A 27,653-nucleotide genomic window follows, 5' to 3' on the forward strand; every position below is an offset into this window, starting at 1 on the left:
ACTTTCCCATGTCAAAACAAAAGCTAATGAACAGCAGAGTATTGTTTGGGAATGAAAAATGTGGGAAAGCTTTTGCTTTAAAAGATCTTGCAGCCCCCAAAAATGGGGGAAAAGGGGCTTTTCTTTTTTTTAAAGAAAGGAAGTGTTGATGGCCTTTAAAAACTAGTTCTAAAAGAGAAGTCTTAACATCACTGACGTGGTGTGAAGGAATCTTTAAGGTAGGCTAATCTCCCTGTGGAAGGGGTAGATGATGATTACATTATTACTGCCTGGTACTTAAGGCAAAATATTGGGTCTTATCACTGCTTATGCAACCAATGGAACTTGGCAACAAGATATTTTGTAGAAGAGTCTCATGAAAAATACATTATAACTACATATTTTAGGGTTAGGTGTTTACTACACAGTGCAGAGCTTCAAGTCTGGTTATGTTCAGGGTAAACACTGCTGTATGCTTACATGTCCATAAAAGGAGCATCAGCATTTGTGCCTGTCTTGGAAAACACTGTGCAACATTTTGTCCTGAAAAATTTCCAGTGATTGCAATTACTTTTTTCTACTTCACAAATTGCACAGGCAGCTATGGATTTGGAAGGTGATAGGATAGGAAAAGAAGTAATTTTCCTTCATCGCTTTAGCTGTTCTCCTGGAAATGAAAGAAAGATTGAGTCAGTCTCAAGCAAAATGAAGAGACCTTTGCCAGTATAACTGCCACATTGTTGTCATCTTCAGCAGTCTCTCCAAAAATAGAGCTGCTGCTATTAAATTTCTGTCTTCTTTCATGGCTCAGATGTAAGGAGTAACTGAATATCACATAGATGCTCCTTGCTCTGTAACATATGTCTCTGAAGGTGAGAAGGGATGAAAAATCCTGTCTCTTAATTAAGGAAGACAAGGACAGTGATGGCCATGGGCAGTTCCTGGTGAGATAGTCACAATTTTGAAAATTTTGGGTCTTCCTCAGAGTTTGCTAGTTCTTTTTCTGACAGTTTTCTTGCTCAGGTCAGGACAATCTTACATGGTTAAGAAATAAACATGGTAATTTTTCAGGGGAACTGGTTCTGGAAATTTAGGTTTACATTTGTCCCAGCTATCTTTAAGAACTTAAGTTGTAAGTTAGGAGTCTGGCTGCCCCAGCCTCCCTGTTTGGTGATGGGGATACCAGCATGTCCAGCAGGCAGATGTTTATACATCCACTGAAATTGCCAGACGCTCTCTGCAGAGCACATTGGGGCCCCTCACACACAGAACTTCAGTAGCTGAGAAGGGTCCCCAAAGACAGGTCAAATTAATTTAGGCCTTTGGGCCTTTTGGTTTGTCAGTTCTGAATGCTGAACGATCCTATTAGTTCACATCTGCCCAGACATTAATGGTCAGGCTAAGTAACTTGAAAAATTATATTGCTCGTGGAGTTTTTTATGTACTGTCAGTGTTTCAAATATATTTTGACCATGAAGGGCAAGAGAATTAAAAATTTAAAAGTAACTAAACAAACAAGTAAGTAACTTCACTTGTTTCCTGTGGTGTCCTGACAAATCTGCATCCATATTTCTTTTGCACAAGAAGACGTTGAATAAAACTTTACTCATTATGCTTCCTATTCCAGTACATGATGGAATTATGGTACCTCTTGAGACCGAGTTGTATGTAGACCTTCCAATAGTGTCTAGGGAATGCTGCCCCACAATTTCGGAGGACAAATGAAAATGGCTAACAATTTCAGAACAAGACAATTTTAATTGCACTGCTTCGTCTGGCTCATGAGTTTTAAAATAACATGAAATACGGATTCACAGTCAGAAATCCACCTGTTAAGACTGTGCAATTGTGTAGAACTAGATTCTTTACTGAACTGAAAAGGTTATAGATCTCATTTGAAGGGTTTTTGTACATTTGACATTTAAAGAGCTGGCATTTATTTGTCTTTTTATCTCTTTTTTCATGATTTATAAAAAGTATGTTTTTGATAAAAGAAAAAAAATAAGAGGGAAAAAAATTGAATTTATATTTGAAAGTCCCTACCTTCTGAGTTCTCTGTTGCTAGTGTAGAAAAGTGCAAAAAGTATTTTTCTTATGCAGTGACTATTGCTGTGGTCCAAAGGGGATATTTTCTACGGTGCATAGTTTTGCAGTGTTTTCCTTTTCTGTATATTTTCCTGGAGGACAGCACCTGAAAGTCATCATTGTCACAATTCTGCAGAAAGAGGCAATCTCTAGGGTGCATGCAGCTGTGTTATTCCAGCCACACAATCTCAGTTGTAGGCTCTACTTCAAGAAACGAGGTAGGAGGAGGGGGCTGCTGGCTCTTCTAACCTTACAGGGTCAAAACCCAGGTGTGAATAAAATCCATTATCCACAGGACATTGTGCTAATTACAGATATTAAAGGAGTGCAACCCACAGTGTAGCTCAACAGTGGGATTACTCTCAGTGGTCCAGTGCTATAGGTATTCTGTCTCTTGGCACCCCTCCTTAGGTCCCTGATGCAGATGGGATCTTGCATAGTGAAGTATCATTGATTTATTATTCCTGCTGATTCTGCTCAATAAAATCCTAAACTAGTTTTAAACCTTCAGACACAATGAAGGTAGAAATATTGTTTATATTCCTACACCAACCCTCCTTCTTTGCAATATGAGGGAAAAGTAATAGCCTTCAATAAAACATAAAATTTATTAAAATATATAACAATTAATATTATGAAAAAAACACAGCTGTAGATCCTTTGAAGTTCTTTTATAGTTACAATAGATCAAATTTGTATAACACTTTTTAATTTGAAATATTCAAAAAGTCTATCAAGAACCAAATGTATGGCCTAGAAGTATAGTAGTTATTTAAAAGGAGCACTATTCAGTTTTGGTTTTGAACTTAATTGTTGTATACAATACGTAATTGAAAGTGTAAGAAAAATTTCTAGTCAAGAGAATATACCTACCGGAGCTTGATTTTAATCAGGACACTGATATTGAAAGTTCATATTGTTTCTAAAGAAGCCTTTTAATGATGAGAAATCCTGGGGCTCAGTTTTATGTCTTGTGGGTGAGACAGCCCAAGTATTTTGTCTATGGATATAAAACTCCTAATCCAAATCAAAGGGTGAGGAATTGTAGAGAATGAGAGTGACTTGATTCTGTAGCTCTTTATTGACTGCAAGGACTTTTTAGTTTTTACACATAAAAAATATTAAAAGATATTCAAGACTTGTAGACATTCAACAGATGAATATAAATGTCTTTGTTTAATGAGGCAAATCTGGATTACTTTTGTGTGAAACAGAAAATTTCTGAAAGCTATGAAGGCTGTCTCCTGTAAGGCTAATCAAAACCATAACTACTCAGTGTTCACTTCTGCAGCCAGATTTATTAGATTTGCTCAGATTGTGCTTTAAGTAGAGAAATGGAATATGCTATGGAAAGGAAGCCACACACATCAGTCTACCTTTATTTGAAGATGTAAAGCACATGAGAAACTCTACAGAATTTTCTTTTGAAAATGGAAGCAATGAGATGGCTTCCTCCAATACGTTTTGCTGTGACGCTGTAATGGGATGGTTTGATTACAGCAAAAAGCAGGGCTGATCATCCTTACCCTAAAATTCATGATTCTGTAGCAAACTCCTGGTGTCAGAGTGAAAACCCTTGTCTGGGACAAAGCAGCGCAAACAGCTGTGCCTATGTAAAACTGGGCTTGTCACAGATGTTTGTCAAAGGCCAGGGAAAAGCTGTTTTCAGGACTTGTGTTGACATGAAACCAGGGTAGTCTTTTGCTTCTACATTAGTTAGCGAGAGATACAGGGACAAGAAAATGCATAAAGTCTGTCTGTTAAGCACTGGTGTAGCTTGTTATCCACTGTCAGAGCATGTGGAGGGGAAGTGGTCTGTAATGCTCACAACAAAACAAGACTTTTCTGTAAGCAATTCACTTTTAAGCTTGCTGTTGCACAAGGTACTATCTATCCCCTTTATATTTGAGAAAGCTACTTTTTATGAAGGTTGCTCATCCTAGGTCAAATAACTTTATTAGTGATAATCCCTTCCCTTTGATTTCTCAGTGCTTTGAGAAATGAACACTAATCCTGCTGGGCACTTTTGAGGTGATTCTCCAGGCAAACACATCAATGCAGCAAACCCAAGGGTTTGGCTTGCTCTTGAGGTGGCACTACCAAAGTGACTCCTGAGAACTAACAGTATTTAGCTATAATAGATGTGCTGCTGACAAGTAAAAATCAACAGCTGAGAATGAGGCTTAAAGTGAGAGGAAATATGTTATTGATGAGAACTCTCCCTTTTCTTGTTGCAATTTTATCCCAATTTCCCAGTCTGTTCCTTTAGTAATCTTAATCAGTTCTCCCAGCATTGATTTGCAGTGCATTGCAGATTATAGTCACCTGGGGAAACTCTGTTTACTGAGGGAGAGGCTGAAAGATACATTTATATCACCTTTTCTGGACAGAAACAGTAGAAGACCTTCTACTGTGCTTCTGCAGTGATTGTGCAAAGCTAGGTCAGGTCCATGGAAAAGTGAGTATGATGCAGCAGCAGCTCTTTAAGTGACATGTCTGTATTTTTCTATGATCACACTTCAAAATGAGATTTTTTTTTCATTAAGAAAAAGGTCTTGATTTCATGCTTATGAATTATTATTCATAGTTAGTATTGACAGTAGTCTACCAAGAGTAAAAGGCAGAATCGATATGCAGGATAAAATGTATGGCTTACCTCATACATATCACATACTATTGATATTAGAAATATTTATTTCATTGTAAAGAATCCAGTTTCTTAATAGCCATCTGCCTTGTGATAAACGATGAGTTAGAGTAGGAGTCATAAAAAGAAGTTAAAATAGGAGTAATCAAAACAGATTGGTTATTACAATGTTATTCTTTGGTACTGTTCACACGTGTTACTACATTTTGAGCATACAAACAAGCAAGTAAGAGTATTTCTATGATTTTTAAGCTTAATTACTTTTTAAGATTGAAGATGAAGTGAAGATGAGGTCAAGATTGGGTGCTAGAAAATGCTTAGAATCATAGAATCATTCAGGTTGGAAAAGACCCTTGGGATCATTGAGTCCAACCATCAGCCCTACTCTACAAAGTTCTCCCCTACACCACATCCCCCAGGATCTCATCTAAACGACCCTTAAACACATCCAGGGATGGTGACTCCACCACCTCCCTGGGCAGCCTATTCCACTGTCTGACCACTCTTTCTGTGAAAAATTTTTTCCTAATGTCCAGTCTAAACCTCCCCTGTTGCAGTTTAAAGCCATTCCCTCTTGTTCTGTAACTAATCACCTGTGAGAAGAGACCAGCACCAACCTCTCTACAATGTCCTTTCAGGTAGCTGTAGAGAGTGATGAGGTCTCCCCTTAGTCTTCTCTTCCTCAAACTGAACAGTCCCAGCTCCTTCAATCGCTCCTCATAGGATCTGTTCTCCAGGCCCTTCACCAGCTTTGTTGCCCTCCTCTGCACTCGCTCCAGCACCTCGATATCTCTCTCATATTGAGGTGCCCAAAACTGGACACAATACTCCAGGTGTGGCCTCACCAGTGCAGAGTACAGGGGGACTATCACCTCCCTACTTCTGCTGGTCACACTATTCCTAATACAAGCCAGGATGCCGTTGGCTTTCTTGGCCACCTGGGCACACTGCCAGCTCATGTTCAGCTGCTTGTCAATTAGAACCCCCAGATCCTTCTCTTCCAGACAGCTCTCCAGCCACACCTCCCCAAGCCTGTAGCGATGCATGGGGTTGTTGTGGCCCAGGTGCAGCACCTGGCACTTGGCCTTGTTGAATCTCATCCCGTTAACGTTGGCCCACTGATCCAATCTATCCAAGTCTCTGTGTAGAGCCTCCCTATCCTCATGTAGATCGACACTCCCGCTTAACTTGGTGTCATCTGCAAACTTACTGATAATACACTCTATGTCCTTATCAAGATCATCAATAAAGATGTTAAACAGAAATGGTCCTAACACTGAGCCCTGAGGAACACCACCTGTGACCGGCCGCCAGCTGGATTTAACTCCATTGACCACCACTCTCTGGGACTGTCCATCCAGCCAGTGCTTGACCCAGCAGATCGTTTGCTCATCCAGGCCATGGGCAGCCAGTTTTTCTATGAGAATTCTATGGGGAACTGTGTCAAATGCTTTTTGAAAATCCAGGTAGACAACATCCACAGCTTTTCCCTTGTCCAATAGTCCGGTCATCTTGTCATAGAAGGAAATCAGGTTTGTCAGGCAGGACCTGCCTTTCATGAATCCATGCTGACCAGGCTTGATCCCCTGGTTGTCCATTATATGACTTTTAATGGCACTTGAGATGATCTGCTCCATGACCTTCCCTGGCACCGAGGTCAGACTGACAGGTCTATAGTTTCCTGGATCCTCCTTTCTGCCTCTCTTGTAGATGGGTGTTACATTTGCTACCCTCCAGTCCAATGGGACCTCCCCAGTTAGCCATGACTTCAGGTAAATCATGGACAGCGGCTTGGCGAGCACATCTGCCAACTCTTTCAGCACCCTTGGGTGTAACCCATCCGGTCCCACAGACTTGTGTGCATCCAAGTGGTGTAGCAGATCTCTGACCACTTCCTCTTTAATTGTGCTGACCTCATTCTGCTTCCCCTCCCCATCTCCTGGCTCATGAGGCTGGGTGTCCAGAGAACAGCCAGTTCCACTGCTAAAGACAGGCAAAATAGACGTTGAGCACCTCAGCCTTTTCCTCATCCTTAATTACCATGTTTCCCTCTGCATCCAATAAAGGAGGGACATTTTCCCTAATCCTCCTTTTGCTGTTAATGAATTTATAGAAACATTTTGTTATCCTTAAGAGCTATAGCCAAGTTGAGCTCTAGCTGTGCTTTGGCTCTCCTAATGTTCTCCCTGCATAGCTTCACTACATCTTCATATTCTTCATGAGAGACCTGCCCCCTCTTCCATAGGCAATAGATTCTCCTTTTGTTCTTGAGATCCAGCCAAAGGTCCCTGTTTAGCCAGGCCTGTCTCCTTCTCCTCCTGCTTGTTTTTCGGCACGCGGGAACAACCTGCTCCTGTGCCTTTAAGACTTCTCTCTTGAAGTATGTCCAGCCTTCATGGACTCCCATATCGTTCACGGCAGCCTCCCAAGGGATTTTGTTAGGCAGTCTTTTGAACACGTCAAAGTCTGCCTTCCAGAAGTCTAAGGTGGCAGTTTTACTCACCCCTCTCTGTTTCTCCAAGGATCGGAAACTCAATCGTCTCATGATTGCTTCACCCTAGACGGCCTCCAAACTTTACTTCCTCCACAAGCTCTTCCCTGTTCACAAGAATCAGGTCCAGGAGGGCACCTTCCCTGGTCAGCTCACTCACCAGCTGTATGAGGAAGTTATCCTCCAGACATTCCAGGAACCTCCTGGATTGTTCCCTCTCTGCTGTGTTGTGATCCTAGCAGATACCCGGGAGGTTAAAGTCCCCCATAAGAACAACAGCAAGTGACCGTGAGATTTCTCCCAACTGTTTATAGAAATTATCTTATCTTCCTTTGCATCTATTGAAATTAATTTGATGTGTGTAGGTGTCAATGTACATTAATCTAGACCTGGGTCTTCCGTGATTCAGAGGTCACAGTGTTGCTGTTTCACTGCTGAGTTAAAAGTTTGCCATAGAGACAGATGTTCCTGTGACGGGAAACAAAAGTTTGTCTCTGTTGTTAATTTCAGTGTAGTTTTTTGAAGTCTGCTGAGCCAATACCTAATTAAACTGGACACATGTTCTGAACAAATAAAAAAGAAATGCTGCTCCTTTCAGATAACATTTAAGGTGACAATTTCTTCTCAAGTGAAATCTGCTTGGGGATGGTCACACTCAAAGGGTTGTGGTAAAAGGTTCGATGTCCAAGTGGAGAGCAGTGATGAGAGGCATTCCTCAGAGGTTGGTGTTGGAACCAGTGCTGTTTAACATCTTTGTTGGCAACATGGACAGTGGGATTGAGTGCCCCCTCAGCAAGTTTGCTGATGACCCCAAGCTGTGTGGTGCAGTTGACACGCTGGAGAGAGGGGATGTGCCATCCAGAGGGACCTTGACCGACGTGAGAGGTGGGCCCATGCAAACCTCATGAAGTTCAACAAGGCCAAGTGCAAGGTCCTGCATATGGGTTGAGGCAATCCCATGCACAAATACAGGCTGTATGGAGTATGGATTGAGAGCAGCCCTGAGGAGAACTATTTGGGTGTGTTGGTTGATGAGAAGCTCAACATGACCCAGCAATGTGCACTTGCAGCCCAGAAAGCCAACTATATCCTGGGCTGCATCAAAAGAAGCAACCAGCAGGTTGAAGGAGGTGATTCTGCCCCTCTATTCCACTCTGATGAGACCCCACCTGGAGTACTGTGTTCAGCTCTGGGGCCCCCGACATAAGAAGGACATGGACCGACTTGAGTGCATCCAGAGGAGGGTCATGAAGAGGATCAGGGGGCTGGAGCACCACTCCTATGAAGAAAGGCTGAGAGAGGTGGGGTTGTTCAGCCTGGAGAAGAGAAGGCTCTGGGGAGACCTTATAGCAGCCTTTCAGTACCTAAAGGGGACCTACAGGAAAGCTGGAGAGGGACTTTTTCCAAGGGCCTGTTGTGGTAGGACAAGGGTAATGACTTTAAACTAAAAGAAGGTAGATTTACATTAGTTGTAAGGAAGAAGTTCTTCACTGTGAGGGTGGTGAGACTGGAACACGTTGCCCAGAGAAGTGGATGCCCCCTAGCTGGAAGTGTTCAAGGCCAGGCTGGACGGGGCTTTGAGCAAAGTGATCTAGTGGAAGGTGTCCCTGCCCATAGTAGGAGGGTTGAATCTAGATGATCTTTAAGATCCTTCCAACACAAACCATTCTATGATTCTAATTAAATATATGAAATCAAATGTCTATTTTGGATTGCAGGGAGCAGGGGGGAATGCTTTTCTCATTTCACATTGTCTGCAAGATTTCTGCTTATTTCTTGTTCCATAGTGGGATCAGCTCAAAAGCTGTCTGAGGCTGCTGATAGAAAAAAACGAAAACAGTCTCCTGTTCTTAATAGGTGTTGTTTAGGCCACTAACCTGAGACAACAGATATCCATGTTCAGATCTCTACTCCAGGATGAAAATTTTAGTTTGCTGCCTATTTTCTGTTGATAATAATTGACCATCCTGGAGTAAATAAGAATCATGTTTTCTCTTTAGATCAGTTGGAAAAATCTTGGCTGCACAGGGGCTTTTTCTTGGAAAGATTTGGTTTTCATGAAATCAACTTTTTAAAAAAAGGAGTCCTGAGCAACTTTTTTAGTTTCAGTTGTTTCTCAGAGTTGTTGCATTGTCCCTAGAATGACCAGTCAAAAACCTGTATCTTAGTATCCACTGATACTGGTATGGCTTTGAATCCAAACTGGGATCAAAATTATCACAAAGAAGGTCTTTCTCCTACCCTTTTTCTTATTAGAAGAGGAAGATCTTGCTTCCTCCAATGTTACTTCCACATCACATCTTTTCTCTCCTTTTCCTTACTTCTGAAATCCGTAACTTCATTTTATTTGAATTTGAGTGTTCTACTATTTTTTTAAGAATATATTTAGAAGTCTGCTCATTTTGTGTGCACTTTCAGTTGCAGAATGCCATATGGGTACCATGTGTGAATACTTAGGGAAATAATCCTTCTGCCTTTATTCTGAGCTATTCTTTGCCAAACTGATCTCTGAAACATTTACTAAGTCAAAACAACTAAGCGGAACGGGAATGGTATTTTCCTTCTGATCTGTTTCTCTTAAAGTCAGACCAGAAGAGTCTCCACTGAGCAGTAATATTTAACAGGGCCAAAATGAGATGAGTAGCTATAAGTCAGTGAGAGCAAAGAAAGACTTGTGCTTAGAATAATGGATTGTTAATGTAGTGACGCATGGCAAAAGAGATGATTTGACATAGTATAAAAAATTTTCTCCTAGATTGTTACCACTTTTGTTCAAAATTTCAGTTAAGGAACAGAATGTAGGAGTCACTGTCACTTCCCGAGTCATACCTTAGATCAGAAACATTTGCTGAAGACATCTGCTTTGTGCAAGTCAAGTATACAGCATTTCTTAAGTCTGAGGTATGACTCATGGGAAAGCTATAGGAAATGGGTTGGTCTTTCTGAGCTCTGAATACTGAACTTGTCTACATTGCCTGATTGTTAAAGGTTTAGAGAAAACACAGGAATAAATTAGTCACTGGAAAAGGCTTAGGAGATGTATGTAGTTCTTCCAATAGGATAGATGCTCATTATAAACATGGCATATTATTTTCCTGTGGTGTGTTCTTCTCCTAAGAGGATTTGTATAATGTAATTTGGTGAAGTTCACTGAATAAAGTTATGTACTTTTACATATTAAAGAACCATTGCAGTTTGGTAAGCAAACTCTGTATCTGTGGTGAATATTTGCCTTATCAGAGAGATGTGAAATAGATCCCTTCCCCTCCATTGTTCCACTTATTTTGTTTGAAATTTCTCTTAAAAACTATATATCTTAGCAATTAGTTACCCTCTCTATAAAAAAAGACACTAATTTGTCAGTGTCAAGTTTGTGTAAGAAAAAAAGGCATCCATTTTTATTAGCATCTTCAAACTATCTCATCCTTTGTTTTCAGATCATCTGATGGCACCTTCTTGTACGTAAAACCAAAAATCAGCAAGTTTATCTGAATGCAAGTCTCTGGTGTCATTTTGACAACTGATAGATTGGTGTTATGTTCCTTCCCTATTTTTCTGGCTTATGTAGAATCAGAGAATAAGACCAGGCTTATCTTTCAAAGCATGAAGCTATTTATAGGATGTGGAGATACAGTCTGTATGTTTCTTTTCAAGCCTATACAACAGAAATTGATTTTTCTTTTTAACTGGTACATCTTAGGACTTTAGCACAGAATAAAACAGAGGAAGAGTAAGAAATAGAGCACACCTATAAACTGGTATTTGTTTTCTGAACTGCAGGTAATGGAACATTGATTGGAGCATCCGCGAACGTTGTTTGTGCAGGAATTGCTGAACAGCATGGTTATGGCTTCTCTTTCATGGAGTTTTTCAGGTACAATTTTAAACTTCTCACCATAAATCTGTCATTTTTTTTTTTTTTCTCTAGGCAAACACTGGATCCTTCAAGGAGAAAATCTGGAGAAAGGGTCTATAATGTAGACCTGTGCTCCTAGTTTGTTGCGGGTGGAGGGCAGATCACTTTATTTTTGCATGCTGTGGATAGAATGCATAAAGGTGGTTGGGAATGCAGTGGAACCCCAGGAGAAGCAAAGCCTCAGAAATTCCTGCTTTGATTACCCTCAATTTTATCTTCAGCTCTGTAGTGGTATTAAATTGTTGTTTGGTTGTTAAATACAGTTTAAATGTAGTTTCTCATCTGCACATTTTCACAGACGTTCCATCTCCAGGAGAAAGTGGGATGTCCCAGTTTACACTGAGCAGAACTTTACTCTGTGATCCCAAGTGTAACCCTCTTTATCTAAAAGCAATTACTTCTTTTGACTAACTGCTTAGCAGCTATGAGTGGAAGTGTGATGAGTAACTAGTAACAGCTCAAGTTGTTGTTTAATATTTGTTTCATTAATAATTGTTGTTTAATAATTGAAGTTCCTCTGCAGGCCATTCATCAGCAGGTTTTTAAGGGACAAGGTCTACTAAATGCATACAACAGTTTAATATTTTTCCAAACATGTCCAGTTTTTGAGGCTGTGGTTGAAAGGTATAAATGGAACCTCGCAAATAGAGGACTAGACATGAAGTTAAAGTATAGTTAATTTAAATAAAACATAATTCCTTGCTTAGTTTTCTGCAAATTTTGGGCAAAGGATACTGTTAAGTTCACATCAATATTTTTTTCTCTTTTCTCGTTACATTGTTTATTTTAGTTTCTTGGCTCTATCAGCTTTCCTTTATATAGTTTACCTCAAAGCCTTCAAATCTGCATAACTAATATGATTAATCATATGGGAGTGTCTGGAGAAGAGTCAATGATAAACCTAAATAGAATGATGGTCTGAACTGTTCTTGCTAAAATTCTTGCTATGAGCGTGTTCTGCTCATAGTACAGTTTATCTCTTCACCCATAGTCTTCTGATGATATGTTTCAGAAAGACAGATAGCAATCAATATGAATTATCAGAAAGAATATAAAAGCCTACTTTTGTTGGCTTCTTCTCAATCATTGAGCAGGCAGAGCATGAGCTCCTTCATAATTTGTTTTAGGAAAATATTTGATTCAGTTGAATGTGCCCCAATTCAATATTTTCTGAGGCTTCTCCTGGCATTAACAGGTATTCCACGTATCCCTTGAGAATTTTGATCTCACTTACTTTTATTTATGAAGGTTGTCTCAAAGCATGAAGTGATTTTTCTTCCCTGTTTGCCCAGGATCACTCATTAGGTTTCACATCCCCATTCAGAGTCCTCTGTGGTGCTTCTACTAGTATAGACACAGATTGTTAGTCTCATTTTGAAAATCCCTATAAGTTACCAGGGAAAAATCATGGATACCATGTGTGGGGAGACGATGGCCTCTGCTGCCTGACTTTTGCTAAGATGTCTTCTGTGCAACCTGTTATGGTATTGTTTTGTCCTTCTCAAGTGTCTCTGTGCAGGAAACCCATGTCATGTCTGTCCCAGGTGGCATCTGGGATCATAAAGCACATTACGCTACTTCCCATACCCTGCCTCCCTACCTGCATGCTAAGCCAAAATTATGCAACTGTTTTCAAGGGGGGGGCCTCTGCTAGAAGCAGCTTTTTTGCAAACCATGTTTTGACATGGTGGTCTGAGGAGGAACTCTGGGCAGGGTTGATAAACATATCTGGTGAATACACCTTGACACAACACGGTTGGAGAGGCTCTGGAGGCTGTGGGTGCCTAGTGGCAAGAGACATCATGATGACTGTCTGTGTAGGGAGAGAAAGAAAAGGCAAGAACCAGACTCTGTGTCCTGTAAGAGGGCTGATAGGTTCATGACCTTTCCTATGTGCGTCTTTGCGCAGTGGCTCTTGGTGCAGTTTGAGGTTCCTCTTCTCTTTTTTTAAGAGGGCAGCAGTGGCAGCCCAGCTGGTGTGTTGTGAAATGCTATTCTGCTGCCCAGCCAGAGCCAGAGGTGACCAGGTGTGATAACTTGCCTTGAATGCTGTGGTATGACCAGCTATCTGGAGTGCCTTCAGAAAAAGAAATCCTGTGCCAGAGGGGTGCATGCCTGAATGACCATGAATGTTTTAGTCTGTCAAAAATCTAGCATCCTGGGGAAGGTCCCCTTTGAGAACCACATCTAATTGCTTCCTTCCCTGGATCAAGAGTCCTACCTCCTCAAGGACCTGGGGACACTCATCTCCTTCCAGACTGTTGGACATGACTGGATGTAAGGGAAAGACAGCCATGGTGTCCCATCCTTACCTGGTGACCCAGCCTTACCATCCAAGCAACTCAGGCCCATGTGTTGGCTGTGCCTGTAAGGAGGTCCCAGTAGGATGACATTTAGGTGGGAAAGAATATATTGAGAAAGGAGTGAGAAAGGCATAGAGCTTCCCTCCCTGTGTTGAAGCACCTTAAAGCAGCCTGGTGTCCAGAGTACGCTAGTTGAAGAGATACTGGATCCCAACCACACATGCCTGGCTGTGAGTGTGCTGACCAGTGCCACCAAGTATCTTACCCAGAATGCATTCAGGTCTTGTTCCCTTCTCCTGCATTGCCTGTCAACACATGTAGAAACCAGTTCTGTCTGAACTGTGCTTACAAAGGAAAGAGCGAGATTTCCTGTGAGAAAAGATCCCTTGGTTGCTATGAATTCAACTTGCTGTTTCTGACCCTTGTGAGCTTTTCCTGCTACTTCATTATGTTCCACAGAAACAAAAAGATTGCCACATCGCTTAGAATATACAAATACTGTTAATAAACTTACTTTATCGCTGTGAAAATATTTTAACCTTTGTATCTGTTATACGTGGCAGTAGGGCAACAAAAAGGGGCTTCTACTGGTATATCACAGCAGCAAAAGGAAGATTAGGGGATGTGAGCCTGCTGCTGAGTGGGGAAATGACCTGCTGACAAAGGACGTGGAGAAGGCAGAGGTTCTCAGCGCTGTGATCAGCAGCACAAAGTCCAGCTGGAGATCAGTCACTAGTGGTGCTCCTCAGGGTGCTTGTGATTCCCAGTGGTACCTTCCAAGCTCAGCAGTTCTGGGATTCAGCTTTTAATGACCCCCAGAAATCTGAAGGCAAATAATGAATCACTGCCACTGGATGATTTATTTGGGCTATCTGAAATTCAAAGGAAAGGAAGCAATGTTAAGACAAAAAGAAAATGGAAAGTCCTAGGAAATCAAGATCACAAGTAGCAATTTGCTTAAAGATGCTCTTGCATTTTTGGCATCAGTCCAGCCAAATTACACTCCTTTTCCACCTTGGAAACTTCCTCATCAAACTGTATTTATGTGTTTTAATCTTTCCTCTGAAAAAATCTTGCACGTATCCTAATTTTTCATTATCCTTCTAGTAATTCAGAAGGCAGAGCTGAACACAATATTCCAGGCACAGTCCTCTTATTTTTTTATCATTTTACAAAGATGAGATTAAATACAAAATATGAGGCTATTTGCCTTTTTGTTGTTAATCTAGGCCATTTCAAATTCCTATTTAATTTGCTATTCACTGTTAAATCCAAGTCTCTTACAGCTTTCATGTTATTTACTTGAGTGTGAGTATAGCTGGTCCCCCCCTGCTCCCCCAAGTTCTTATACTTTTCCTACATTCTGTTTTTAATTAACATATAATCAGTGGTCAGAGGTAAAAGGGAATTGGTCTGCTATGTAATCTAGTAAGTGAATTGGAGGGTGGACTCAAAGAGAAATATTTAAGTGGTCAAAATAGAAATGATTGTGAGTTAGTGGGGTTTGGAAAAGGAGATTAAAAGTATTAGGATATTTGCTGTACATGGTCAAGGGTGAACATCAGAGCAAACAAATGAGCATTATGTCTCCAGAGAGAAGAACAACTTTTTTGGTAGTCTTGACCCTGTAGAAAACACCACATGTGTTAATAATATGAAGGTAATTGTTCAGGGACAGCATATATGAGTAAGCAGAAGGCAGGGAAAGATAATATGCATATTATGATTTTCAGTCTAATTGGCAGGGAAACATTAAATCATAAATAAGGTCTTAACATAAAGGAAAACCCCAAACGTAGGACAGTACTATTTCTCTCGGCAAATGGTCAGATAGGGACAGTATAGTCTTGTTGCCTTAATGATTTCCAGAGGTTAACATAGTGATTTTATACCAATTAAGACTGTAGAATAATCAAGAGAGCTTTGTTTTTCTTGAGGTATAAGATAAAAGAAGAGATTGCAGATGTCTCTTCTAATTAGATGCTTCATTTCATGTCTTTAGATTTTTACTAATACATCTCTGAGTGCGTTTATTGCAATATAGCATTCCACTAGATCAGTCTACCCTATGGAATATGAAAACGACCCACAGAAATCTTTTTGTTACCAATGAAAAATTTGGTTCCATCTTCATAGTGTAAGAAGTTCTCATTGCTGTAGAGGCTTTAATTATCTGTTTCCACTCACTAATAAAATTGCCAGCTTGATTTTAATTTTCTCTTTAAGAGAGACCTTTACAACCTTATAAAGATACATAGTATTTCAAACATAAAATAAGTCATGTTCCTTCATCCTATTGTAATTCAATACCAATCACCACTGTGTGTCTGTGATGCATGATGTGATAAAGAATAGAGAATCACAGATAAATGCTGAACCTATTTGACACACAGAAAGTGGATATTATGGGAAATAGTCAAATACTATTTCAAGAAAATTTTGGCTGACTGTGAATATATCATGGTGTGGGATATATAGGTAAGAGAAGAATGGATTGGTTAACTATGTAATGGGATAAGAATATGGGAGAGATTATTTGATACATGAAGAAATCAGTCTGCCCTGAGGAACAGGGTATGAGCCTAAGGACTTAGTTTAGATTACAGTGGTAAGGTTAGCTGGGCACGATCCTGAAAGCATGGTGCATATTTTCAGATTTTGCATTTTTCTGTCATTGTTCTGCCTTTATATGTCGTCTGAAGAGCTGGATTAATATTCTCTGTCTTCTCTGGGAGTAACAATAATTCGGAAGTGTCAGAAAATATTGGTTTCTGATAATAGTTTAGGAAAGAATTTGTTTTTGTCATAGGATTTGTCTTGGGAGATATTCACAGCAAAAATATTTACAGCAGGATATCCCATTTATCCCTGCTTGAGAGCACTCACCCATAAAGACTGTGAAACAGTACTTCCTGTGAGAACTGTCATTCATGCATGTGGGAGGACAAATGTGTTGTTCTTTGTTACCACCTGTGTATCCTATTTATGCAACTTATTGAAAATAACTTTAAAAAAAATTGGGCTCTGTAAAGCCAAATAAATGTTTCTACTTGATTATGTATTAGACAGCTGTAGGCTTTTTAATTTCTGTTAATTTAGTGTCATTTTCCCCCATCTTCTTGCTATTAACACTGCTCTATGTCAAACACTTGCTGTTTTAAGGTTGATTCTGATCAGACTAAAACCAGGCCTACTATTTTGGGTGTGAATTTTGCTGATGGAGACTTCAGGTGAACAGTGTGGTATCCAAATACCTAAACACAATTCACCTATGGGCTTTCTGATCACTTGTGAAGCTCCAGAAGATAGAATTTTGGGATCTTCAAATTATATAACAAAGATTCAATGAACTGTTGAATAAAGGTTTAATAGTTATGATACACAAATTAGCTCAATCTCAGTTCTCACTACTCTTCTGATCAGTAAGGAAGAATAATTGGTCATGGGTTAAAGGTTGGTGTTTTACATGGTAACATGTCATCTGTTCAAACAAGTGCAAATGCAACACTTGAGCAAAACTCTCTCAACAAACACATGTTAATGTACATTTCCAGTTTGGGTGAATTTTAAATTTTCACAACTTTTGCTTCATAAAATTTCTGTCTTTAAAAATCTGGATATTTTAGGTTTACTATATCAACTTGTTTTCATCTTTATTGTGATTTCTTTACATGTGTAAGAAAAATATTAGAATTTTTAAAAAATAACTCATTTTAATCATAAATTTCAAATCCAATTATGTATGAAAATATTTATTATCAGACTTAGGGAAGTGATTTTAAGAAATACAATTTAGATTTTGACATCCTATTCACTATTATGCTAGGAATGAGAAAGCTATAGATAATCTTAATTTTCAGTTGATCACTCAAGGAAGTAGAAAGGTAGTTCAGCATGTATTCATCTTTCAGTATTAGGTTCTAGGCTGGGTTTGTTAAGAAGAATGCCAGTTTTCTTTCAGCTATCCAAGAATAATCATTGCAAGTTTTTAAATTGTCAGTGTTGATCTAATGACTGCTCTTAATCAAACAAATGTTACATTTACATCTATGGCAGTTGAATAAAGTGAATGCTGTTTATTTTAAACAGTTGCATAGCTTGCGTCAACCCCCGTGAAAGTAAGTATTCTTGCAATAGTGTTGTGCAAACCATTTTAAGAGCAATTCCTGAGTTATGGGTGGGATTTTTTTTTAATGTATCATTTTATTTGAGGTCAAGAAACACTGTGAGTGGAAATGTAAAGGAAAGTGGGTTTAACTTGTTTAATTTTAGAAAAAAGGGGGAAAAATAGTATTTTAAGCCCTTAAACATGAGGGTATTTCCTTTTCCAACTTGAAACAGGATTTATCTATATCATGTGAAGTTTTTCATGGAGCTTAAAATGCTCTTATGTCTTCTCTGTAGAGTCAATATCTTTGAATTCTTTGACCTGTGAACATACAAGTATTGTTTTTTTCTTCTCTTATTGTTGTGAAGTCTTTTGGATTAGAAAATTAGTTTCCAGTAAAGGTAGATTTAAATATTTATCATCTTACTCAGCTTAAAATAAGGTTATGTGATTCAGGTATTAAAATTTTATTGTGGTTTTATCTTTTAAACTCTATGAAATGTGTGTTTCATCTCTAAGTTTTTGAAAAAGGACATTTAAAATGCAATTGCAATAATCCAGTGTTTCATTGGGCTTCATAGGAAGCACTGATCCTCCAGACACATACACATCACTTTAATATTATGGGGTAAGCTCATGGAAGTGATATCTAATCATAGGAATCATAGAAAAATAGAAAAATTCAGGTTGGAAGGGACCTTAGGTGGTCCAGCCTTGAGCTCAAAACAGGGTCAGCTATGGGCTACATAGAAACAGCACAGCCTCTTAGGGCAGTCTGCTCCACTGCCTGGCTGTCTGTATGGGGAAAATGTTTCTTCTCTCTTGTTTCAACTTGTGCCAGTTTTGTCTCACCATCCTACCACGCACCACCATAAGGAGCACAGTTTCAGCTTCTCAGTTACCCCTTGTAGGTGCTGGGCGCATTGCTAGTGCCCCTGAAGCTGTCTTTCTTCCAGGCTGACCTAGATCATCTCCTCCAGCCTCTCCTCAAGGGGCAAATGCTCCCACCCCCACTGCCTTGGAGACCCTCTGTGAGGTCCCTCCAGTTTGTCCATATCTTTCCTGTGTTGGAGGATCCAAAACTGAATGCAGTGTCTAGATATGGTCTATCAAGTGCTATGTAGAAGGGAACAATCTCTTCCCTAGATCTAAGGCCCATTCCCCTTTTCATATAGCCAAGGAGGTTGTTGGCTGCCTTTGCTGCTGGGGTTTCCACAGGCTCACATGCAGATCACCACTCCAGGGCCTTTCTCAAAGAGCTGCTTCTCAGTCACTCTGTCCCCACATGGTGTTGTTGCAGGGGCTCTTCTGTCCCCCTGGACAGGACTTGGCAGTTGTCCTTGTTGAATTTTATAATGTTCTGGTCTTCTCATTTCTCCAGTTTGTCCAGGTCCAGCAGGATGGTGGCCCTGCCTTCCCTTTTCAACCAACGTAAGATTATAGATAGTCCAGTATTTCCAGTGAAACTTTGCACAACTGTTGTGGTATGCAATGATATCCAATATTAGTATTCAAAATGGTGCCAATATAAGAAAGAAACTGTTTGCAAATATCTGTTTGTGTTGAAATGGGAATTTTGATTCAGCCTCATGTGTAACACTTCTCATTTGATCTTGTTTGATCTTCTGGGGAGGGGAACCTCAATCCCTGCCACTCTTACCAACTTGATGCCAATGCCAACAATAGATGACCAGAGTCTGGAGAGGGATCACAGGTCAGCAGGAGAGCACCTGAAGAGCAGCACAAAGGAATTCCATCCAGTAAGTCAGCTTCATCGGGGGCCCAACTTGAATACCTCTATACAAATGCATGTAACATGGAGAATAAACAAGAGGAGCAGAGATGTGCGCATGCCTGCAGGGCTATGATCTTCTTGGCATCATGGAGACATGGTGGGATGACTGTTATGACTGAAGTGTTGGAATGGAAGGCTCTTTAGGAAGGACAGGCAGGGTTGACGAGGAGGGGGTGTCACCCTCTATGTCAATGACCAGCTGGAGTGCATGGAGCTCTGCCTGGGGATGGATGAGGAGCCAACTGAGAGCTGATGGGTCAGGATTAAAGGGAAGGAAGGGACAGGAGATTTATAGTAGGGGTCTACTACAGGCCACCCGACCAGGAAGATCGAGCGGATGAGGCCCTCTATGGACAGATAAGACCAGCCACATGTTCACAAACCCTGGCCCTCCTGGGGGACTTCAATCACCCCGATACCTGTTGGAGGGACAACACAGCAGGGCATAAGCAATCCAGAAGGTTCTTGGAGAGCATTGATGATAACTTTCTTCCCTAAGTGATAGAGGAGCCAACGAGGAGAGGTGCTATGCTGGACCTTGTTCTCACCAACAAGGAGGGTCTGATGGGGAGTATGAAGCTCAAAGTCAGTCTTGACTGCAGTGACCATGAAATGGTGGAGTTCAGGATCCTTAGGGCAGTGAGGAAGGAGCACAGCAAGCTTGCTACCCTGGCTTTCAGGAGAGCAGACTTTGGTCTCTTCAGGGATCTACTTGGCTGAGTAGTGTGGGATAAAGTCGTGTAAAGAAGAGGGGCCCAAGAAAGCTCGCTAATATCCAAGGATCACGTCCTCCAAGCTCAGGAGTGATGTATCCCAACAAAGAGGATGTCAGGTAAGAATGCCAGGAGGCCTGCATGGATGAACAAGGAGCTTCTGGATAAGCTCAGAGATAAAAAGGAAGCCTACAGAGAGTGGAAGCAAGGACAGATAGTGTGGGAGGAATACAGAAAAATTGTCCAAGTAGCCAGGGATCAGGTTAGGAAGGCCAAAGCCCTGATAGAAATAGATCTGACCAGGAACATCAAGGGCAACAAGAAAAGCTTCTGTAGGTACATTGGTGAAAAAAGGAAGACTAGGGAAAATGTGGGCCCTCTCTGGAAGGAAATGGGAGACTTAATTACCTGGGGTATGGAGAAGGCTGAGGTACTCAATGACTTTTTTACTTCAGTCTTCACCAGCAAGTGCTCCAGCCACACTGCCCAAGTTGAAGAAGGCAAAGGTGGGGACTGGGAGAATGAAGAACTGCCCACTGTAGGAGAAGATCATGTTCAAACCATCTAAGGAACTTGAGGGTGCACGAGTCCATGGGATCTGATGAGATGCATCTGGAAGTCCTGAGGGAACTCGCTGATGAAGTGGCTATGCCACTATCCATCGTATTTGAGAATTCGTGGCGGTCCAGTGAAGTTCCTGCTGACTGGAAAAGGGGAAACACCCCCATTTTTAAAAAGGGAAAAAAGGAAGACCCAGGGAAGTACAGTCCAGTCAGTCAATCTCACTTCTGTGCCCAGCAAGGTCATGGAATGGATCCTTCTGGAAACTATGCTAGGGCACATGGAAAATAAGGAGATGATTGGTGACAGCCAACATGAATTCACTAAGGGTAAATTGTGCCTGACAAATGTGATGGCCTATTTGACAAATTTGATGGGACCATGAGAACCTCATGAAGTTCAACAAGGCCAAGTGCAAGGTCCTGCACATGGGTTGGGGCAATCCCATGGACAAATACAGGTTGTATGGAGTATGGATTGAGAGCAGCCCTGCAGAGAAGGACTTGGGAGTAGTAGTGAATGGAATACTGACTATGAGACAGCAATGTGCACTTGCAGCCCAGAAAGCCAATGGTATCCTGGGCTGCATCAAGAGAAGTGTGGCCAGAAGGTTGAGGGAGGTGTTTCTGTACCTCTACTCCAATCTGGTGAGACCCCACCTGAAGTACTGTGTTCAGCTCTGGGGCCCCCAGTATAAGAATGACATAGGCCTGCTCAAGCAGGTCCAGAGGAGGGCCACAAAGAGGATCAGGGGCTGGAGCACCTCACTTACGAGGACAGGCTGAGACAGGTGGGGTTGTTCAGCCTGGAGAAGAGAAGTCTCTGGGAGACCTTATATCAGCCTTCCAGCACCTAAAGGGGACCTACAGGAAAGATGGGGATGGATTCGTTATCAGGGAGTGTAGGGATAGGATGAGGGGTAATGGTTTGAAACTGAAAAAGGGTAGATTTATATTAGGTGTAAGGAAGGAACTCTTCAATGTGAGGGTGGTGAGACAACAGAACATGTTGCCCAAAGAAGTGGATGCCCCGTCCCTGGAAGTGTTCAAGGCCAGATTGGATGAGCTTTGAGCAACAGGATCTAGTGGAAGGTGTCCCTGCCCATAGTAGGGGGGTTGAATCTAGATGATCTTTATGGTCACTTCCAACCCAAACCATTCTATGCTTCTATGAATGTGTGTTGATCTCATTTAAATTATTTGAATGATTAAAAAAAACAACCTTAAATATGCTCCACATAGTTTTCATATAATAGATCTGACTACAAAATGGATATCAATTAATTAGGTGAGATTTTGAGCAAGGAAACAAATAATAGTAAAATGTGATACATATAACATTTACATAGCTTGTAATATAAACTACAAAAATGTGCAATGTTCAATTTGTGTAATACTTCTTGTTCAAAACCTTATTAATTGATGAATGTCTCATTAAATCCTTAGTTTCAAGACTTTCATGCTGAAAGTTCCCAAAATGATTATAAATAGTACAGTCTGTGCATATATGTATACATGAAAGAGATGACAAAATTGAAGTAAACTTCTATTGACATAAATTTTGAGTCAGTTGTGGTCAAGCATGAATGCTGTTACCTCAAGTGAGTAAAATCATTGTAACCGCATATCGTCAAAATACTTGACTGTGGAATGACTATCAGATACAAAAATTCATTTTTTGGGGGGTGGGGGGGGGGGGTGGGGGAAGCAATCTGAATAATAAACCCAAACATTATCAAGATAAAAGTCAGATCAACTTTTTTCATGCTCAAAAATATTATTGTTTTAAATTCTGAAATGTTGCATACCATTTAGGAGGTCTGATATATAATCTGAATTGCCTCATAGGACTTCAGGATATCTTTCCCTTCTACTAGCGTAAAGCTACTCTTTCTAGCCTCGTATAACTACAGCATGCAAACCATGAGATCCAGACTATCTCCCGATATAAATGGTTATGAAAAAATAAGGAGAAAAGTCCAAGCCACCCCTTGCATTCCAATGTCTACTGTTCTGCATATTCACCAATGCTCCAAAACCTGTGTATTGAACTTTGCTTGTGTGGATTTCAAGAAGGTGCAAATTAGGAAAGGTCTGCTCCAAATGGGACAGTGACAATCTGTGGAGAAGGTTGGGTTTTTTTGCAAATCAGTGTGGTTCTTTGGCACTCAGAATCTTTGAGGTGTTCAGAAATTCATAGATTTGAAAGATTACATTCAGGAGGATTGCAGAACAAGGTCTAAATAATATTGGTCTGTCATGAAAATGAGTAATGAATGTAATTCTAAAAGCTCTTCCCTAAATGTTGCATAGATTCAAACTCCTCACCTTTTTGGTGTATTTGCAGGCATACCTTTATTCCTCTCGTGCAGTATTATATGTATACATAATATGGATGAAGTTATCCATCCAGTTCTTGCAGATATTTTTAGTTTCTGACATTACATATCAGTGAAGTAAGTAAGGAAAATAAATACATATATAAAAGTACAGCATAGAGAGAAAGGTTATTTTGGATCATACTAAAACCAGCTGAGTACTATTTTTAGTACTAATACTATTAACAATAAAAATACTATTTTTATTGTTAGCTGAAATGCAGGATACTGATCTTGTTTATTCTGAAAAACATAATGGTTGCATCCAGTATGGATGTAAGAATTAATTTTGTTACAAGAGAATTTATGATCACACTAGTGCTCCTACTAGATGTACAGGTTATAGGAGTGATCATGTTTATAGAGTATTCTGTTAGAAATTGCATGCAATGGATGTTGTAAGTCACAAACAGTATAAAGTTATTTAACACTTTAAAACCAATCAATGAACAGTGAGGAGAGTGGTAAATGTAATATATATATCTATATTTTTGTAACGTTGACCATAACCCATTCTTGGTCACCTTTTCTAAATACAGACTACCAACTGAATCAATACCTAATAACTTCCCAACAGCACTTAGAATGAAAATAATTTTAGCAGTAATGATTTCTAGATACTTATGGCAGTGTCAGAAAGTGGATATCCTGCAGGGTTTGTACAGTTCTACTCCTATACAAACTATTTTATACAAAGGTTTTGAAGGTATCTTGGATTGTGTCTTCCTTCATGGAAGAAAAGACATAAAACTCTCCCCCAATGCATATGTAATAGTTATGTCATTAGGCTGATGCAACCTGTTGGGATAGGAATCATCTTTCAAGATTTTATATTAATCTATAGTATTCTCCAGTATTAATCTGCATTAAACAAATTTGCCTAAGCACACCCAGAGAGCATTACGTTCCAAGCTTTGCATTTAAAACACAGGGAATGGATTTTTCTCTGTGTACATACTTATAGCTGTATTGAGTACAGAGGCAGTCTGGAACTCCTACATGGTTAAAGTCTGGCAACATGAAACCCTTTCTTGTCTATTCCAACCAACATTTTCTAATTTTACTTCATGTTCACTACAGATGGCAAGAGGAAGCTAGAATAGGACAGGAAACGTTAGATTAAAAAAAACTGGGAGCTGTGCTGAGGCATTCTTGAAACATGAAGGGACAGCTTTCATGCAGTCCAACATGAAAATACTAGTCCTTTTTTTCCTGAGAGTGGAAAAGGCAAGGACATAACAGACAGAACGTTATTAACATAACAGAAAAGGCTTCTCATAACAGACAGAATTTTCTGAAGTATTTTTCAGAAATGACATCCCATTTTTAATAATTGAAAAATATATTAATCTGCTTAGCTATCCTCTGGCCAATATCACCAACTTTTAAACATATATAAGCTTTCTTTAACTTCTAACACAGTTAATGACTCCCCTCTTCTTGTTTTATCTTCTCCACTACTCTGTGGTACTCCCGTTACCAGAACCCATCACCAGGATGCATGCAAATAGAAAAAGATGTGTTCCTATCATGAGCTTTGGCTTGTGTTTGCTTATAGCACAGTATTACAAAATATGAAAGTATTAAGTTGGGTTAATAGAAAACTTCATACTTGCCTGGTTCATATTTTGAAATGATAGGCCAGCTGCAAAACTAGGAAAAAGAGCAAAATTGTAATTTTTTGAGTTCTAGAGGAAAAACTTGGCTGTGCTTGAAGTGACTTAAAGGTACATGGTGCAGGTGTGAGGTAACATGGTCCATCACCCCTGGGTCCTTGTCCCTGAATTGTCCGGTTTGAGAAATGGGGTGGAATGTGCTGCGTTTCCAATCTGGCATTCCAATTTGAACTTCCTTCCTATGGAAACTGGGTGGGAGGAGGGGGGTACGGGGAGAAGAGGCGAAAAGAGAGAAGAAAGGATGAGAGAGGCCATTGTGCACCAAGATGTAATTTCAGGTTGGAGCTGGTACATGACTAGAACATAGGCCGTTTAGAGACTCACACTGCTCATGTTCTTGGAGCAAGTCTTCTTGTGCTGCTATTAACACCTAGCTTCTTATTCTTCACCCATATGTGTCTTGGCCATCTTCTCTACAACCATTGTGTTGAATTGTTATTTTTAATGAGTTTTGACATACAGATGATCATTGAAACACATCTTTAGAGTCATTAGCCTATAGTTTAATGCTGTTTTTTCCATAGCCGACTTTTTGCATATGACAAGGCTGTACAAATTTTCTGAATTAATTCCCCTTTCAAGGTACAGAGCTGTGAAGGTTGTTACAAAAGTGAATATTGCAGTAAGAAAAATATTATTTGTCTATAGACTTTTTTGTTTAGACTACTCAAATGTTTTGCATGTCTTTTTATATTAATTTGTAAAGGAAGCTGAAGAGAAGAAAAAGTCTTACTACATTTAGGTGGGTGTGATAGATAGGTTTTGAAAAGTACTTTGTGAAACTTTCACACCATACTTTTTTTTTTTTTAAATGAACAGAACCATATTTTCATGAAAAGATTCTTGAAGTATCTTCAAAGCCCAGAATTTTAGTAGCAGATTATGATTTGTGCTGAAAAGTGTATTTGAAAATCAGAATGTCTGCACCAAAGAACAGTGTGGTGGATCTTCAGTATCACTTTAAATAGTAGTCATGTAAAAACTTAAAAAATGAATTACCAGAAAAATCTGCAGGGAACAATTTTTCACTGGTAGGTGTTGGAGTTTAAATAAAAACTCTTTCTTTGCTGGCATGTCTGGCCATAAGGATTCATATTTTACCACTACTAATATGGGCTGAAATCAGCTGAGAATATTCACCTTTCTAGCAAGCTTTTAAAAGGCAAGTAAATTACCTCATTTTTCATCTCACCGAATTTGATTTACACCAGATCCTATAAAACTAGTGTGAGTTGTACTGTATCTAAATGTACAGAATTTCATGGTTAGATATATAGTTGAAATAGGTGTTATCCAGTTTTACAGGCATTTGGAGGGGAAATAAGAAGGCTCTGTAGTTGATTAAACTTCTACAGCATCAAGGCAGGAGCTAATTTGTAGCCTTTCTGCTTTTATATTGAAGTAAATATGCTTTTGTTAAATGCTAAAAGGCACAAAATGAAGGTCATATGCACCATTATGCTGTTAGGCTTGTCATGATTGTGATTTAAAAATTTTAAAAAAACTGGAGCCTATTAAATCAGAGAGATTTTCTGTAGTTAAAAGAGGTCAGTGCATTATTTTCCTAGATAATTCATCAATGTCAGTGGTGCTAATGAAAATGTGGGCCATGTGTCAAGAGTTAGTGTGTCCATGTTTCTGCTGCCGTTGTGGTCTAGCACTCACGTGTCATTGCAGATCATTAAATGAAAGGTTTGCTAGTGCCTTACAAGCTGTCAGTAGGTCTATGTGAGAATAGAGGAGAGAGCCTCTACAGTCTCTTTTGAGTGATTCCACTCACTGATGATCATGCCCAACTCATATTGCCAGCTTGTTTTGCTAGCTAAGATTAGAGGAATATTTCTGGCAAGAAGAGAAGTAAGACTGAAATAGTCTTTGCTGCTTTACCCCACCATGTCTTGAAGCTAACAACTGCGTTGAATTTCTTCTTGTTACCAGCTCAGTTCATGTAGTGCATGTAAAAGGAAAGGGTCTGCTTTTGATAGATGTGGTCCCAATTGACCTGTGTGTTGTGTAGTGGTAAAAGAGCTGTATGTTATACAAGGGGAAAAAATCTAATAATGCAAAATCTTAATCTTAGTTATTTTGGTTTAGAAAATATTTATAAAAAAGAGATTTTTGCCACAGGTGCAGGAAGCCTTTGGTCTATTTCAAATTACAGTGGAATCCATCTTTGTTGGGGCTTTATAGTTGATACTATACTGTAGGTTAAAATGTGTGTTCACAGACAACTAAACAGTTTGACTGTTTGTGGCTTGTTACTTGGTCTTGAGTGTCACCTGGTCCAAAAGTAGTTAATCATACTGAGGTTAGCTTTAGGGTTGGTATGGCTGAACCCAAGGGTCTTTCTCTTATGCAAAGCGTAGTAGTGGTGTTTTCTGTCATTCAGATGGTCAGACCAGATCCTGCCTTTGGGCAGCCATGTGTTATGGCCATTCAGGCCTGTGCAAATAGCCCACCTGTAAAGAAACAAAAATGAGATAATAATAATCGTGCTAAATATTCCAAGTTCTCTGTGTATAGACTTGTGTATGGAACAGGACCTGCTAGAAGATTGTCTTTTTACACTGGTTTTACAGCCATGTGTATTTCATGACTTCTATATGTTTAAGGTTTCTTTCATGTCTTTTCCAGTTTCTCTGTCAGAAAGACAGTGGCTATTTCATATGCTTCTCTTGATCTTAACATTTTTGTTTTATTCCTGCAGTGTCTTCTGGGGAGGTTCTAAATTGCTGCCTTGTGCCTAAATTCTTGTCTTTTGAAAAGCAAATACAGAAGGTCTACTGAAACACTTAGTTTGTTAAACAGCTGTGAAAGTTTGCCTTACTCAAGTGCTAGCTAGACTGTTTGAAAAAACATTGCTGCACAGATGCTGTCCCCACCATTCACAGGAACCTTGTTTAGTGATTTGTTTCATTGTGACTGAGACTTCATGTATCTTGAAGGGGATTCACTTTGAAATAGACTAAATCACATTTTTACTTCTCTCAGTGTAATGAGGA

General features: G+C 39.8%; 1 protein-coding gene across 1 annotated transcript in view; it reads left to right on the forward strand.

The window, feature by feature from the left end:
• Window positions 1-27,653, forward strand: part of OCA2 (OCA2 melanosomal transmembrane protein) — a 191,095-nt gene that overhangs the window by 133,431 nt on the left and 30,011 nt on the right. The window contains exon 22 of the mRNA XM_074860952.1: window positions 10,983-11,076. Coding sequence (XP_074717053.1) covers window positions 10,983-11,076 — 94 coding nt within the window. The remainder of the gene's footprint in view (window positions 1-10,982; window positions 11,077-27,653) is intronic.

This window comes from Strix uralensis, chromosome 2 (genome assembly GCF_047716275.1).
Source record: "Strix uralensis isolate ZFMK-TIS-50842 chromosome 2, bStrUra1, whole genome shotgun sequence".
In the NCBI taxonomy this organism is placed as follows: domain Eukaryota; kingdom Metazoa; phylum Chordata; class Aves; order Strigiformes; family Strigidae; genus Strix; species Strix uralensis.